A 14,157-nucleotide genomic window follows, 5' to 3' on the forward strand; every position below is an offset into this window, starting at 1 on the left:
TTCCTGGGTTCTACCCCCAGCATCACCTAAACTTCAGATGGTGCACACCTGCAATCCCTACACTTGAGAAGTAGAGGGAGGTAGACTGCAGAAGTCTGGAAGACCGCATAAGAAGGAGAAAGCAAGCTGAGCACCGGCACTAATCTCTGACTCCTGACTGCAGGAACAATGGACCCAAGCCGGGCGGTGGTGGCGGCGGTGGTGGCGCACGCCTTTAATCCCAGCACTCGGGAGGCAGAGCCAGGAGGAGCTCTGTGAGTTCGAGGCCAGCCTGGGCTACCAAGTGAGTTCCAGAAAAGGTGCAAAGCTACACAGAGAAACCCTGTCTCGAAAAACCAAAAAAAACAAAAAACAAAAAACCAAAACCAATGGACCCAATGCCCCAAGCTCCTGTGGTCAGGTCTTCCCACCACAGCAGACTGTCCCCTCCAACTATAAGTCTAAGTAAACCCTTCCTTCCTTAAGTTGTTTTTCTCAGGTATTTTGTCATGGAAATGAAAAAGTCACTAATATGACTCCCAACACATTCCTAAGAGAGAAGCCCGGACTCTAGAAGGAGTCATGTCCACTGTCCCTTACAACCTGTGTCAAGAAACAGAGGTACGTCGAAGTCCACAGCAGAGGAAATGAGGTTTTACCGGAGGCACTGGTGCAGTGCCATCTTTGAGCACACTGCTGCCTAGCATCACGGAAAGCAGCATGAGACTCACTGTCCCACACGGTCCTGCAAGGACTTGAGGTAACACCATCCTGACACACCAGAGCCTAGGAGAGCAGGGGGGTCTAACACTGCCCATGTGTCCAGCCTAGGCAACGTCTATACTGGGTATCAGCAACTTGCCCACTGCCACATCCCCATGGCTTGGGTGCGGCGTACTCTCTGCCAGGGTGGTGTTGAAGGCATCTAAATAAAGAAGCAGGCATCTTGCCACGCAATCTTTCTGGAGAACTAAGAAATGTCTCAATAAGTGTCCTAAATGTGCCCAGGGGTCATGAGACCCTCCTGAAGACTGTGACACAGTCCCAGCTCACCTCTGGAGTGTTCTTCTTGAATTCTCGGCTCTGCTCAATGAGCCGTTTTCTGGACTGTTCACTCTCATCTTGCCTGTTTGCCAATACTGTTGCGGTGGCATCAAGTTCTCTCTGTGGGGAGATCAAGAAAGGAAAAGCAAGATTATGATTCGAGGTTTCTACCAGGAGGGATCATGTGTGTGTTGGTGCTGAACAAGGAGAAGCTCCCGGGAATCAGTTCATGGGCAGGAAGTGAGGCTCGCGGACAATGTTAAGGACCATAAGCATAATACATCCACCCAGTCCAGTCCCACAGACACTAGCTCCAGAGAACCAAATTTGCTCAGCATACTGTGCGGGACAGCATGGCACCGCACAAAGGATTCCTTCCTGTGCTAACAGACATAGAAAGTTTCCCTGCTAAACCACAGTTGGGTCAAGGCCCCCACATCTTTCCAGGCAATTCTCCTGAGTTCTGGTCCCCCCGCCGAACAGGATTTCCCCCAAACAGACTCTACATGACTGGCCTTCTACAGTGTGGACCTGAACTTCAGGGAACAACAGCTGGTTTACTTCCACTCAACAAATAGTTCTTGAAAACTTACTCTAGGTCAGGCATCCCAACTGGAATTATTAACCTATTAGTTTGCAAGGGGGACCTTTAAAAGCAAATTCCAAGAAAAAATATCGCTATGTCCTGTAAGTTTTTCAGAGGCACTGTTCACCAAGCATGCCACATGTCCTGGAGTCTGAGGCCTCCAGAGGAGGTTCCCAGAACACTGACTAGGTCTGAGGGCTCTGCTCGGAACAGCAATCAGTCCCCCACCGTGTCGGAGAGCCTGGGCCCCCGCCCTGAAGACCATGGGAGAATCTGCCATGAGGAGCTGCCACAGCAGATGGGCCCAGGATGGAGCTCCACGCTCACAGCAGGTACACAGGCCACGTGGCTGCCCACCGAATGGCCTGCTGTTCATATGCTAAGTCAAGTGGATTCAGATACTGAACACACGGAGCAGAACATTCTGTGGGGCATTCAGTAGCTGTTACAAGTGGCCCCTCATCCACAGCAGGTCCCACCACCCTGTTTCGGAGAAAACAAAAAGGCCAGGAAGGCCACACACCTCCTGAGGAGGTTCATGATTATTTTGAGACAGGGTCGCATGTACCCCAGGCTGACCTCAGACTCATTATAAGGCTGAGGATGACCTTGAATTCCTGATCCTACTGTTTCTGCCTTCCTCCCAATTGTTGGGGTTCCAGGCATGAATTATGCAGTGCTAGGGACAGAACCCAGGACTTCATGCATACTGGGCGAGCACCCTACCGACTGAGCCATACATAGCCCTAACCCCCCCCGGAACTCTCAGTCTTTAAAGGAGTTGTGCGGGCACCTCCCCAGAGCTGGAGGCACTCGCCTCAGGACATGGAGGAGCAAAGAGGGGAACTGGTGAGCAATAGAGGGGTCCCTCCCTCAAAAGCATTCCCAGCTACCACCTGAGTGAGGCTGGGGTGGGAGGGTGAAAGTCAACCTGCCTTGTAAAACGTCCCAGAGGGATGTGAAGTAGGGGTAGGTACCCCTGCTGAGGATGACCTTTCATTTCTGACCCCCCTACCTCCCCCTCTGTAGTGCTGGGAGTCAAGGCATGTGCCACCACACCGTGTGGCGCTGAGAAGAGACCTAGGCTTCCTGCACTAGGCACTCTAGGACTGGACGGCCTCCTCAGACCCCTGCTTCCTTGTTAGTGGTAACAACCCAGTAGGCCAGAAAGCCATCCTTGGTGACACTTCCCTGGTACCATGATGGTGTGGCTCGTGGCCAGACAAGATGACAGAGAGCTGGAATAACCAACCAGCATGCTGTCAACTTAGAGATCTGAAGACAGTTTAAATGTGGAGAGGGAACTGGGAGGTGGGAGAGGCCCCCATGCCACGCTCTTCCCTTTAGTAGTTCTGGCATTCACACAAATCCCGGGTGAGCAAATCCAAGGAATACTGTGGGCTAGCATTCAAGAACAGATGTCAAAGCTACTGCAGAAAAGAGGGAAACACTGGGCGTTTTGATAGACCACATTTGAAAGTCATCCCAGAGAAGAGGAGGCAGGGGAAAAAGAGCAACCGCCACCAACGTGGGGAAGTGGGATGGAGAGAGAGGCAAGCAAGCCGCCACAGATAACGCAGAAGGCTTGCAAAAATATAAACAATCTGGCAAGGAGGAGGACTGAGACGGCTATATTTAAGCAGCAGAAGAAGTTATAACGGGAGACTTGGAGAAGGGCGGAAAAAAGCCAATATTGAAATATGACAGGAACGGGAGAAGTTGTGTTTCCTTCCAGACACACACACACACACACACACACACACACACACACACACACACACACACACACGACTTGGAAAAACAGAAAACCAGTGCTGGCTGTCTTTTTCAACAGGGATCCCACTGTCTGCTGTAGAGAAGCCTGGGTCTCCAGCTACAGGACAAGTGGCATCTTTTGGCTTCTTCAAGTCAGTGGGGGTGTGGATGTTAAAGGGACTTGTGGGGTTCCAGCCTTCCCAGTTAGTGAGTACATTTGGGGGGATAAAGTTAGAGCATGGGGTTGCTGGGCATGGCAGTGTATTCTTGTAATTCCAGCACTCAGGAGGTGGAAGCAGGAAGATCACAAGTTCAAGGTCATCTTCGGCTTCATCTCAAGTTTGAAACCAGTCTGGTCTTCACAAGACTGTGCCCCCCCCCAAAAAAAAAACCCACCTAAACAAAGGGCCAGTGATATGTCTCACTGTAGAGTTCTTACCTAACATGAACGAGGCTCTGGGTTCAAACCCCAATACAAAAATAAAAAAGGTTAGAAAGAAAGCTTAGCTGCTTACCAACTTGTTAGATCTCAACATCCAGATAAAAAGCTACATGTAGGGAGCTGGAGAGATGGCTCAGAGGTTAAGAGCACTGGCTGCTCTTCCAGAGGTCCTGAGTTCAATTCCCAGCACCCACATGGTGACTCACAACCATCACAACCATCTATAGTGAGATCTGATGCCCTCTTCTGGCATAAAGTCAATAGAGCATTCATATACATAAAATAAAAAAGCCTTACTTTAAAAAAAAAAAAAAAGCTACATGTAAGAGCAGGGCGCGGGGTGTCCCTGGGGGCTTCCTGGCCATCCAGCCTACAAAGCAACTCCCAATGTAATGAGGAACCCTGTCTCAAAAGAGAACACGATGGATGGCACCTGAGGGGTGACAGCAGAGGTTGTCTTCTGACATCCACAGACATGTGTACAGAGGGTGAGGGTGAGGCAGGGTGAGGCACCTACACACACACACACACACACACACACACCCCACGACACAGAGAAAATAAAGGACGTGGGTCAGACTCTCTGATTCTGAGGTCTGCCCCCAGACAGACAGCCTGAGAGGCACAGGTGGCCTGCTGACCAGGAACCCTGCTCCGACATCACCTTGCAAAGCCAGCCCACCTGGGACCACTTGCTGCCGGCGGTCAGGGACTCTCTGGGGTTCCACCTCACTCCTTTTCCCAACCCTGCAGACATATGTGAACTGACATGACCACGGGGTCTCCAAATTTAATACTGTGCTGCCTCCTGCCACCACAGAAACAGATTGACACGGTGAGTAGGAGACTGAGCCTCCACCAACCAACGTGTGCAGCTTCCACTGATCCAGACAGGGCTGCTCGCATTTTTAAGGCTCTAAGTCAAGTTACTTACAAAAAAAAAAAAAAAAAAAAAAAAAAAAAAAAAAAAGTAAAGCATCGTCAAATCTTGGGGGGACGAGGAGGGGTCCTGTCTGTGTTCACACATGGAGGCCAGAGACTGACGGCAGGGGTTTTCCTCACTCACTTTCTTTCACCTCATTCTTTGAGACAGGGTCCCACACTGAACCTGAAGTTCCCAGGGAGCTTCAGTGAGACTGGAGAGCCAATGAGCTCCAGGAATCCATCCCCTCGTGTCCACTCCCCAGAGTTGGGGTTGCAGACACACACTGTCACAGCCAGCTTCCAACATGGGTGCTGGAGCTCCAAACGCAGGTCCTCATACTGAGCATCCGAAACTCCATTGGCTGCTCCTTCTGAAGGGGCAGATCTGCATTCTCAAGCTCCAGCGACAAGGTAGAGGGACTAGACGGCTATAAAATGCAAGGCCAATACCGCTTCAGTATCTGCTGAGCCTGTCTATTCTCAAAGTGTCAAATACAATGACGCACTAATAAGAGAATCTAACGTGTTGAGAGGAAGGGGAGATGAGGGACCGAAATACAGAATCATCAGCCCATGAGTCACAGGTCACATGGAAACAGGAGCACAGAGTCCCTACATCTGAAAGTTATTAAGATGCAAAAAAAGGAAAAGCTGGAATCAACAGAGCTGCCTGTGAACAGCGTTATTTGGCATGGCCACCAATGAATGATTCTGTGGTGGTTTTTAAAAACAGAAAACCAACCAACCAACACATTTTACATGGACCCAAAAATGCTATGTGGGACAGTATTGTCAACAAGGACTACTTAGTCAAAATCAGCCGATCATCAAACAGACCTTACCCTGTAAAAAGACCATTTCTCCACATGCTAGCCAGACTCTGGCGATTTGCAGAAGGAAGCAGAAGAAACCTGAACTGTGTTCACTCTCAGGAGGGACTAGTGAGCAACAGACTTTCTCTGAGGGGTGTACTCGTTGGCTGTTTCTTGGGAAAATGGGAAGGTATTAATTTTTAAAATCCTGCCATCCAGGTTCAGTAGCACAGGCCTTTAGTTCCAGCTACTTGGCAGGCTGAGGCAAGAGGACCATTTCAATTCAGGAGCGAGCTCAAGGCCAGCTTCAGCAAAGCTCATCTCTGGGGGTGTGGCCTATCATTAGAACACTCCCCGTCTTTTGCCCAACAGCTGCAGCTCATGCAAGGTACCCACTGGCCAGTGGGGACAGGGAGAGGAGAAGAGAAGGCAGTCATGGCAGCTACAGCCATTCACAGAATACACCCAGCCCAGCCAGACAGCCCTGCGAAGGCAAGACAGGGGAACCCTAAGTCTCAGGTTGACGAGGCTGGCAGTGTGCACGTGAACTCAGAACCTGACACAGCCAACAAGGTGGAGAGCACTGGAAATGTCACTGAGGAGAGCAACACGGGCACCTCATACAGAAACTGTTTCCTGTTTTGAAGTGGTGCCTCCCTCCCCGGATGACAGGGTCCAGGGGAAACTCTGGCTTGTGAACCACACGGCCCTTGAGCAGTATGACTTCTACAGCACCTCTTGGTGCTCTGCGGTCAAGCTATGGGTGCCAAGCCGGGAAGGGAAGCTAGGGAGTGCTCTCTTCATCCCCCGAGGCCATTCCCCCGGCCAGAGAGTCCCTGCCCTCCTCAGGAGCGCTTCCAAAGACGCGGCCAACACTCAGGATCATCAGGGAGAGCAGGCGGCTGCTGGCATGCCCCTTGAGTGTGAGCGCACACACACACACACACACACACACACACACACACACACACACACACACACACATGTCCCCCACTCTGGGGGACAGAAGTGTGACTATTTGTCTCAGTGACTCTGAACTCTGAGATATTTTATCTCTGTTTTTGACAGGCCTCAAAGGGTTTCTAACAGTTCCAAGTTTCTCTGTGTGGGGATTCCAGCCTCCTGGCCAGGTAAAGACACATTTAAAAGTAGACAAACCAAAGACTACCATGTAATGCCTGGCCTATCTCAAAGCACCTGGAGCTGGGCATGGTAGTGCATGCCTATCATTTCAGCACCTTGAAGGCTTAGGCAGGAGGGATGAAGGCTGGAGCCAGCCTAGGCTAAATAAGGAGCCTATCCAAGAAAAAAGAAAAAGAAAGAAAAGAAAATTACACAGGAGAGGATGTTTAAAATAAGTCTTCATGGCTGCTGAGATGGTTCAGCAGGTAAAGGCATTTGCAGTCAAGGCTGATAGTCTGAGTTTGGTCTTTAAGATCCACATAGTGGAAAGAACCAACTCTTGCAAATTGTCTTCTGATCTCCACACACATGCCATGGCACATGCAAACACACACAGAGTGAAAATGTAATAGAAAAACTTTAAGTGAGCCTTGAGATCACCAATGATGACTTTACTCGCTCTAAGAGCATGCTTCTTTCTTTCTTTCTTTCTTTCTTTCTTCCTTCCTTCCTTCCTTCTTTCCTTCCTTCCTTCCTTCCTTTTTTTTTCTGTAATAGGAATATGTCTGCAGGGCCCCCCACTTCTGCTGAGGCTCATTCTTCCTCAAGCCCCCAGGAACAGGCCTTTGTATACTACTGACCAGGTGGTCCACTGGGTGGGTCTCCTTAAACCTATAAAGGAGTCTCCGACCATTGCATCCTCTTGGCAAGTCAGAATCACCGCCCTGAACTGATACATCAGCAATACAAGCAAAGTGTTCTTTTTGCATTATCACTATCTTTTTTTGTTTGTTTGTTTAAGTTGTGTGTGAGTCAGTGAACAATTTTCGGGAGTTGGTTCTCTCCTTCTACCATGTGTGTCCTGTGGACTGAACTCAGGTCATTAGTCTTGGTTGCGAGCACCTTTACCCACTGAGTACCTTGCTGACTTAAACTCCCCCTTTAATCTGAGAACTGATTTCAGATAATGTCCCCTTAGAGACTGCCTGTCAGACCCATCAGAACAGCTACAACCCACAGAGGAATTGTCAATGGCATTGATGCAAGTCAACACTGAGCTGCTGTAGGTACAGAGGCAGGCCGCCATGATTACCGCACAGGCAGTTCTCCCATACTTAGCTCCCACATCTGTTTGGACCAACAGGAGGTGCTCCAGTTACAAAGGGGTGAGGACCCAGCCCCCTCAAATCCCTGTAACCTCTCCTAGCCCCCACTCAAAATATCTGCCTGGGGATAGAGGTGTGGTTCAGCATTAGAGCGTTTCCCCAGGAAGGGGCCACGGACATCGTCAGCAGTACAGGGCCTGTCTAGAATCCCCCAGTCAGGGCCTGAGAGCTCTGGCCTAGAACCCACCAGTGAGGAGCCAGGGGGTGAGGCTGAGCAGCAGACTGATGCCCCGGAAGTGTGAGGCCCTGGGTTCCACCCCCAGCACTGCAGAAGGAATGGATGAATGGATGAATGAGAAGTCCTTCAGTAAGTGACCTGGGGAAACCCTGGACAGGAACTTGGACTCCTCCCTCCCTCCCTCCCACAGCCTGTGGTAGTTGTGGTCTGCTGGTGTCCCCTCTCTGGAGATTAATTAAGATAATGCAACTCTCAGTTCAGGGCGCAGTAACCGTTACATCAAGGTTAATTTCTCTTTACTAGCGAAGCCACACACTTGGCCTCAGCCCTGGATTCACTCTGCCACCAGCATCCTGGACCAGGGCGGGAGCTCTGGAGACTGGCAGATAAACCAGAAGCCAGGCAAGCTGAGGGGAGCGCTGCGGAGAAGAGAAAAGGAGACAGGCAGGAAAGATGACAAGACGGGAGGAAATATGCTGGTGGGAAAGGAGGGAAAAGTCAGGGAAGAGAGCAAATCCTTCTGAAGAGAAGGCACTCGGGTTTCTGTGAAGGGCCTCCATCCTCACTGGTGCTGGGCATGGGTGGGCTAAGTGTTCATTCTCTCAGAGCTTACCCAGAACTGTGCTCTGTGTGACAAAACACAGACAACTCCAGGGCCAGCAGTGGACAAGAACGCAGCATCTGGAGAGCAGCAGCCAGCCAGGCTTCCATGTAGAAGGGTCAAAGGGGCTGGGAGGGGCAGGCAAGGGTCAGACAGCAGCAGGTGTGTGTGTCAATGAGAAGTATAAAAATTACCTCTCTAAATATGCACACCCACAGGAATCAAGCTACCCACTGCAAATACACACATACACCTGCTTACAGAGGTGTAGGATTTCTACAGAAAGCTTTACAGGCGCAAAACCTCTTGCACTAGAGAAAGATGACACTTAGGGTGACACTTCTAAGGATTAGGGAGTCCCTCCAGGGCCATGCTGTTACACACTTGGGTTGCATATGCATGTATGTGTATGCATGTGGAGGTCTAATGCCAACCCTGGGTACTATTCTCCAGGTACTGCTGCCCCTCACCACGCCCTCTCAGTGGCCTGGAATTCACCAATTAGGCAAGACCAGCTGGCCAATGAACCCTGGGATCCTTCTCTACCTCCCCAAAATAACAAGTATGTCTCACCACAACCAGTTTTTTTTTTTTTTTTTTTTTTTTTTTTTTTTTTTTGGTTTTTCGAGACAGGGTTTCTCTGCATAGTTTTGCGCCTTTCCTGGAGCTCACTTGGTAGCCCAGGCTGGCCTCGAACTCACAGCGATCCGCCTGGCTCTGCCTCCCGAGTGCTGGGATTAAAGGCGTGTGCCACCACCGCCCGGCAACAACCAGTTTTTTTGACATGGGCTCTGATGATCAGGCTTTCTCCCTAGCCCTGTACCTATACATTTTTTACTAACATTTTAAAAGCAAACATTTATTTATTAACAAGTACACTTTGCCCCCCTACTAAGGCCTGGGCTTGAAAGCACTGACAAGGACCTGGGGACACCTCCCTAACAGCATGGAATTGATCCCCAGTGTAGGAGACCACGGGGACTCTTCATGGAGCACAGATAGACCAATGGTGGCCTGTGTTTGGATCCCCCATGTAAACCTTAATGTTTCCACCTACTCTGTATGACTTTAATTCAAGAAACAGGTACGACCTATTTCCAACTGCTTTTCTGGGGCAGGGACTTCATCACTGGGTCCCTCCCCCCCAGACTTTGGCTACAGCTATAGCTCTAGTCTCCTATTCTGCGATGTCAGTCACAGGGTCAGAGTGGGCAACCCTGTGTGCAAGCCACAGGACTACAGAATCGGGCTGACTGCCAACGGACCCTAAGGGCATCTGGCAGTGGTAAAGACAGGGTAGTTGGAAAGGGAGACCCACACCAGAACAGCATGGCCAATATCCACCTGTCCTAGGAAACCCTCGGATCCTACAGGCTGGAAGGAACCGGACTGGCGATCAACGTGGAGCCATGGAGGAAAAGGGACAAATGGAGCTGAAAGGCGGGCTGCCTAAGGGGACGCCAAAGCAAAACCAAACAAACAAACAAACAAACACAAGAAACTTCCTCATATGGTCTGACAGCACCCAGCGGCGGGTCTACACTGCGTTTACCTCATCTCAGGGCACACCATGCTCCTCAGCAGACCACAGTGAGAAAGGATGCTGTGGGCTGCTGACACGGCTCAGTGGCTCACAGCGCTCCCTTACTGTCAAGCTGGTGACCTGATCTGGATCCCCAGGTCTTCCAGTAGAGAACTAATTCCACAAAGTTGTCCTTGGATCTCCGCATGTACACCACGGAACACAGACAGACACACACAGTGCGCTAACACAATAAACGAATGTAGAAAATGGAATTTTTTCACTTCATGAAGGATAATTTATGGACTCCAAGTGCCTTGTAAGAAGGCATTCAACTTGAGCTCCAGAACCAGTCTGAATGCAAACACCTTGCACTTGCTGGTGGCCTTCAGCAAGCCACCTCACCTACAGGATGGGCATAGTGCCCCGAAGCTCCTCCCAGAGAAGGGTGGAAAGGTCTAGTGAGACATTCATAGTCCAGAGGTGTTCTCTGTGGCTGTCACACCTGATCCCTAGTGCCCCACAGATATTTGCAGAGCGGCAACAAACCCCAAACTTAGTAAGAGTGGATGCTTGAGTCTGTGGAGAGAGTTTAGTTGGTAAAGTGTTAGCTTGCACGTGACCATTAGTGCTAATTGTCAACTTGACAAAAATTTCAAATTGCCTAGGAGATGGGCGTCTTAGTACGCCTGTGTGGGACATCTTGACTGCATTAGCTGTGTTGGAGAGGCCAGCACGATTCCCTGGCTGGGATCCTGGACTGTACAGACGGAGAAAGAACTGAGCAGCACATGCATCCATCAATCTCTGGTTCTCGCTATGGATGTGATGAGACCAGCTGCTTCCGGTTCCTGTTGTCTTGACTTCCCAGTAATAATGGACTGTACCTGGAACTGTGAGCTAAAATAACACCTCCCTTTAAGTTGTTTGCACAAGGGTATTTTATCACAGCAACAGAAAAAGAAACTAAGACACCATGCAAGCAGGAGTCCCTGACTTTGCCCCCCAGAACCCATATTTTCTAAACCGCTGCTCATGGTAGCATGTGCTTGTAGTTTCACTCTCGGGGAAGGCAGAGACGGGAGAATCCCCGGGGCTAGCCAGCCTAGCCTACTCTGTGAGCTCTGGGCCATACAAGCCTTTCTGTGAATCCCTGAGACCGGGAAATTTCAAGAGACCCAAGCTTTGGAAGGTTTTAGTTTTGTTTTTCCCCCCATCACAACCACCACCACGCCAGTGCAAAAATAAAAAGTGCAGCCGCATCTGACAAGCCTTGCACCACATACAATACCTGCCAGACTCTCCGACAGTGAGACGTGAGAGACAGCAGCATCTCAGGGTGAATAACGAAACAGACAGAAGAGCAGACAGCAGCGTTCTAAGAATCAGTGTTAGGCAGGGAGGAGAAGGCAGCCTTCTATCTGCACAGAAGGGGTCCTGCTTTACAGGTCACCTCAACAGTATGAATCGCCCGGTACAGGGCAGCTTCTGAAATGTCCATTTCAAACACTGTGCTCTCTGGGCGCAAATGCAGCAGCCTAACTTCTGTCTTCAGAGACTTTGGGCTCCAAACAGGGGTCATCTTCCAGCTGCCCACAGGGCCTTCCTGACCCTCACCAGGCCTCCACCATACCACCCAAGGTTGAATCTTGATGTCTGATGATCTCTGTCTGGAGATCAGTTACTTTCTCCCTAGACTGTTATGTACCTGGGCTAAAGAGGAAATGTCCCCCCAACCCCTGGGTGGGTCTAGTGTACTTTGCCTCCTGTGTCCCCCAGGCCACAGCACCCACTGTCCCCAGCAGGGCCCAGCCTAGGAAACATGGTGTGGTGGACATTGCCACTCCCGTGGGCCTTGAGATGAACCTGGGAGAGATGCAGCCTCAAGAGCTTCATTACTCTGGTCTCTGATAAGGAAACAGATCCCATACACATTCAACCAGTTACTGTCTGGGACATGCTTCCTCCAACTTCCTCCAACAACTGTTGGGGAGAGGCTTCCTCCCAGCTCCCTCTGCTTGGACCATTCAGAGTTGTTTTTATACTCAGAGTACATTCTGAGTCAGATTCGATACATTATTCACTTAGTCACTGATAGGACATGCTGCCCACCTAGATCACACAGTGCACCTCAGTGTACTTGAAAAGATCAATGGAGGGCTAAGGATGGAGCTCAGTTGGTAGAGTGCCTGCCTACCATATATGAAGCTCCAAGTAGGATCTCCAGCCCTGCATAAACTGGGCATGGTGGTACACAGCTGTAATCTCAGTACTCAGGAGACTGAAACAGGAGGAAAGTGGTTTGATGCCAGGCTGGGCTATGGAGTGAGAGATTGTTGTGTTGTGTTGTGTTGTGTTGTGTTGTGTTGTGTTGTGTTGTGTTGTGTTGTTTGTTTGTTTGTTGTTTTGTTTTGTTTTGTTTTGTTTTGTTTTGTTTTGTTTTGTTTTGTTTTGTTTTGTTTTGTTTTGTTTTGTTTTGTTTTGTTTTGTTTTGTTTTGTTTTAAATAAGAGGGCCAGGGGGATAGCTGGTCTACTAGTATGGGTGTCACCTGCGGTGCCTGAGAACCTGCACTCAATCCCCAGGATCCACATGATGGAAGGAGAGAACCAATTCCATATACATGAGCTCACTCAGGCTGCATGGTGCTCCAGCCAAAGCAAAGACCGTAGACTCAAACTTCTGCAGGATCACAGGCCTGAGAGCTTTTTAGAGGGCCGACAACATAGTAACTGGACTCAAGGAATGAAACTGAGGGAGACAGGCAGCTGAAGTATCTAAACTGCAGTTCCCAGCAGGCGCACAAACAGAAATTAAATCAAGAGCTCAGGTTCTCTGGGCTGGGGATGTAGCTTAGTTGGTAGAGCAACTGTCTAATGTGCACAAAGCCCCAAATTCAGCCTCCAGTGCTACATAAAATGAGCATGGAGGTACATGCCTGTTGTCCCTGCACTTGGGAGATAAAGATGGGAGGATCAGAAGTTCAAGGTCATCTTCAGCTACATAAGGCATTTGATGCCAGCCCAGGGTATATGGGGCCCTGTCTCAAAAACAACACAAAACTGCTTTGCCTTCTTAGTAGCAATAACCTCACGTCAAGGATCAGAAGTCATACCTGATGAGGGGAACACAGAAAGTGTTGGTTCTGTCAGTCCAGAAAACTCTGTGGACAGTGTTGGTTTTATGGCCTTTCAGGTTCTAAGGGTCATGACAGAACCCGGTACAGTGCCTGTCTAGCATATAGGAAGCCCTAGGCTTGATCCCCAGCACTGGGAACGGTGGTACATAACAATAATCCCAGCAGACACTGGTGCCCATTTTGTGGGCAGGAAACTGAGGACCAGATAAGTGTGAGGCTTTGTCTAGATCCCACCAGGAGGGAAAGGACTGGATATGTTTGTTGCCCAATTTGTGTCTGTGGGAAACCCACCCTGCCTCTTCCCCATGCTCAGACCCAACTCAGGAAACAAGAACGGGTGAGCAGGTCATCTTTGAGAAAATGAGGCAGGCAGAGGGAAGCCATTGTGTTTTAATCTCAAAATAATCACACCACTGCCAAGAGGACTAACCCTGATCTCATCTAGGCTGGCAGAAATGTTTTCCTCCTAAAGTATTTGTTTCAGAAATAAGCCTTTAATTTGAACACTTTGGGAGCCAACATTTCTGTCTGTTGAAAATATTTATCTCCATTGTTTGGCAGGAATCAATTTGTTAGGGCATCAGCCACTCTGGCAAAGGTTCCCTGCTACTTCCCTGGGAAAACGCTGGCGGCTAAGCTGCCTTGCAGCGCTCTCTCTCTCTCTCTCTCTCTCTCTCTCTCCTCTCTCTCTCTCTCTCTCTCTCTCTCTCTCTCTCTCTCTGCCCTGCCACAAATATCTGTCAACACAGACCCAGACTGTGAATCGAAAAATATAAAATAAAATAAAAAGGAGCCACCTGAGGCATGCATGCTAGGATAGATAGGTTTTGGAGGTCTTTGGAACAAGCTTGCTGAGCGATTGGCTGCTGATCACTTTCAGGCTCTGAA

The 14,157-nt window shown here is 49.7% G+C and overlaps 1 protein-coding gene across 17 annotated transcripts in view; it reads right to left on the reverse strand.

Annotated features, from left to right (window-relative positions):
* Window positions 1-14,157, reverse strand: part of Cux1 (cut like homeobox 1) — a 335,152-nt gene that overhangs the window by 250,293 nt on the left and 70,702 nt on the right. For all 17 annotated transcript variants that reach the window (XM_076560949.1, XM_076560948.1, XM_076560947.1 and 14 more), the window contains exon 2: window positions 1,033-1,143. In XM_076560949.1, coding sequence (XP_076417064.1) covers window positions 1,033-1,143 — 111 coding nt within the window. The remainder of the gene's footprint in view (window positions 1-1,032; window positions 1,144-14,157) is intronic.

This window comes from Peromyscus maniculatus, chromosome 23 (assembly GCF_049852395.1).
Source record: "Peromyscus maniculatus bairdii isolate BWxNUB_F1_BW_parent chromosome 23, HU_Pman_BW_mat_3.1, whole genome shotgun sequence".
Lineage (NCBI taxonomy): Eukaryota > Metazoa > Chordata > Mammalia > Rodentia > Cricetidae > Peromyscus > Peromyscus maniculatus.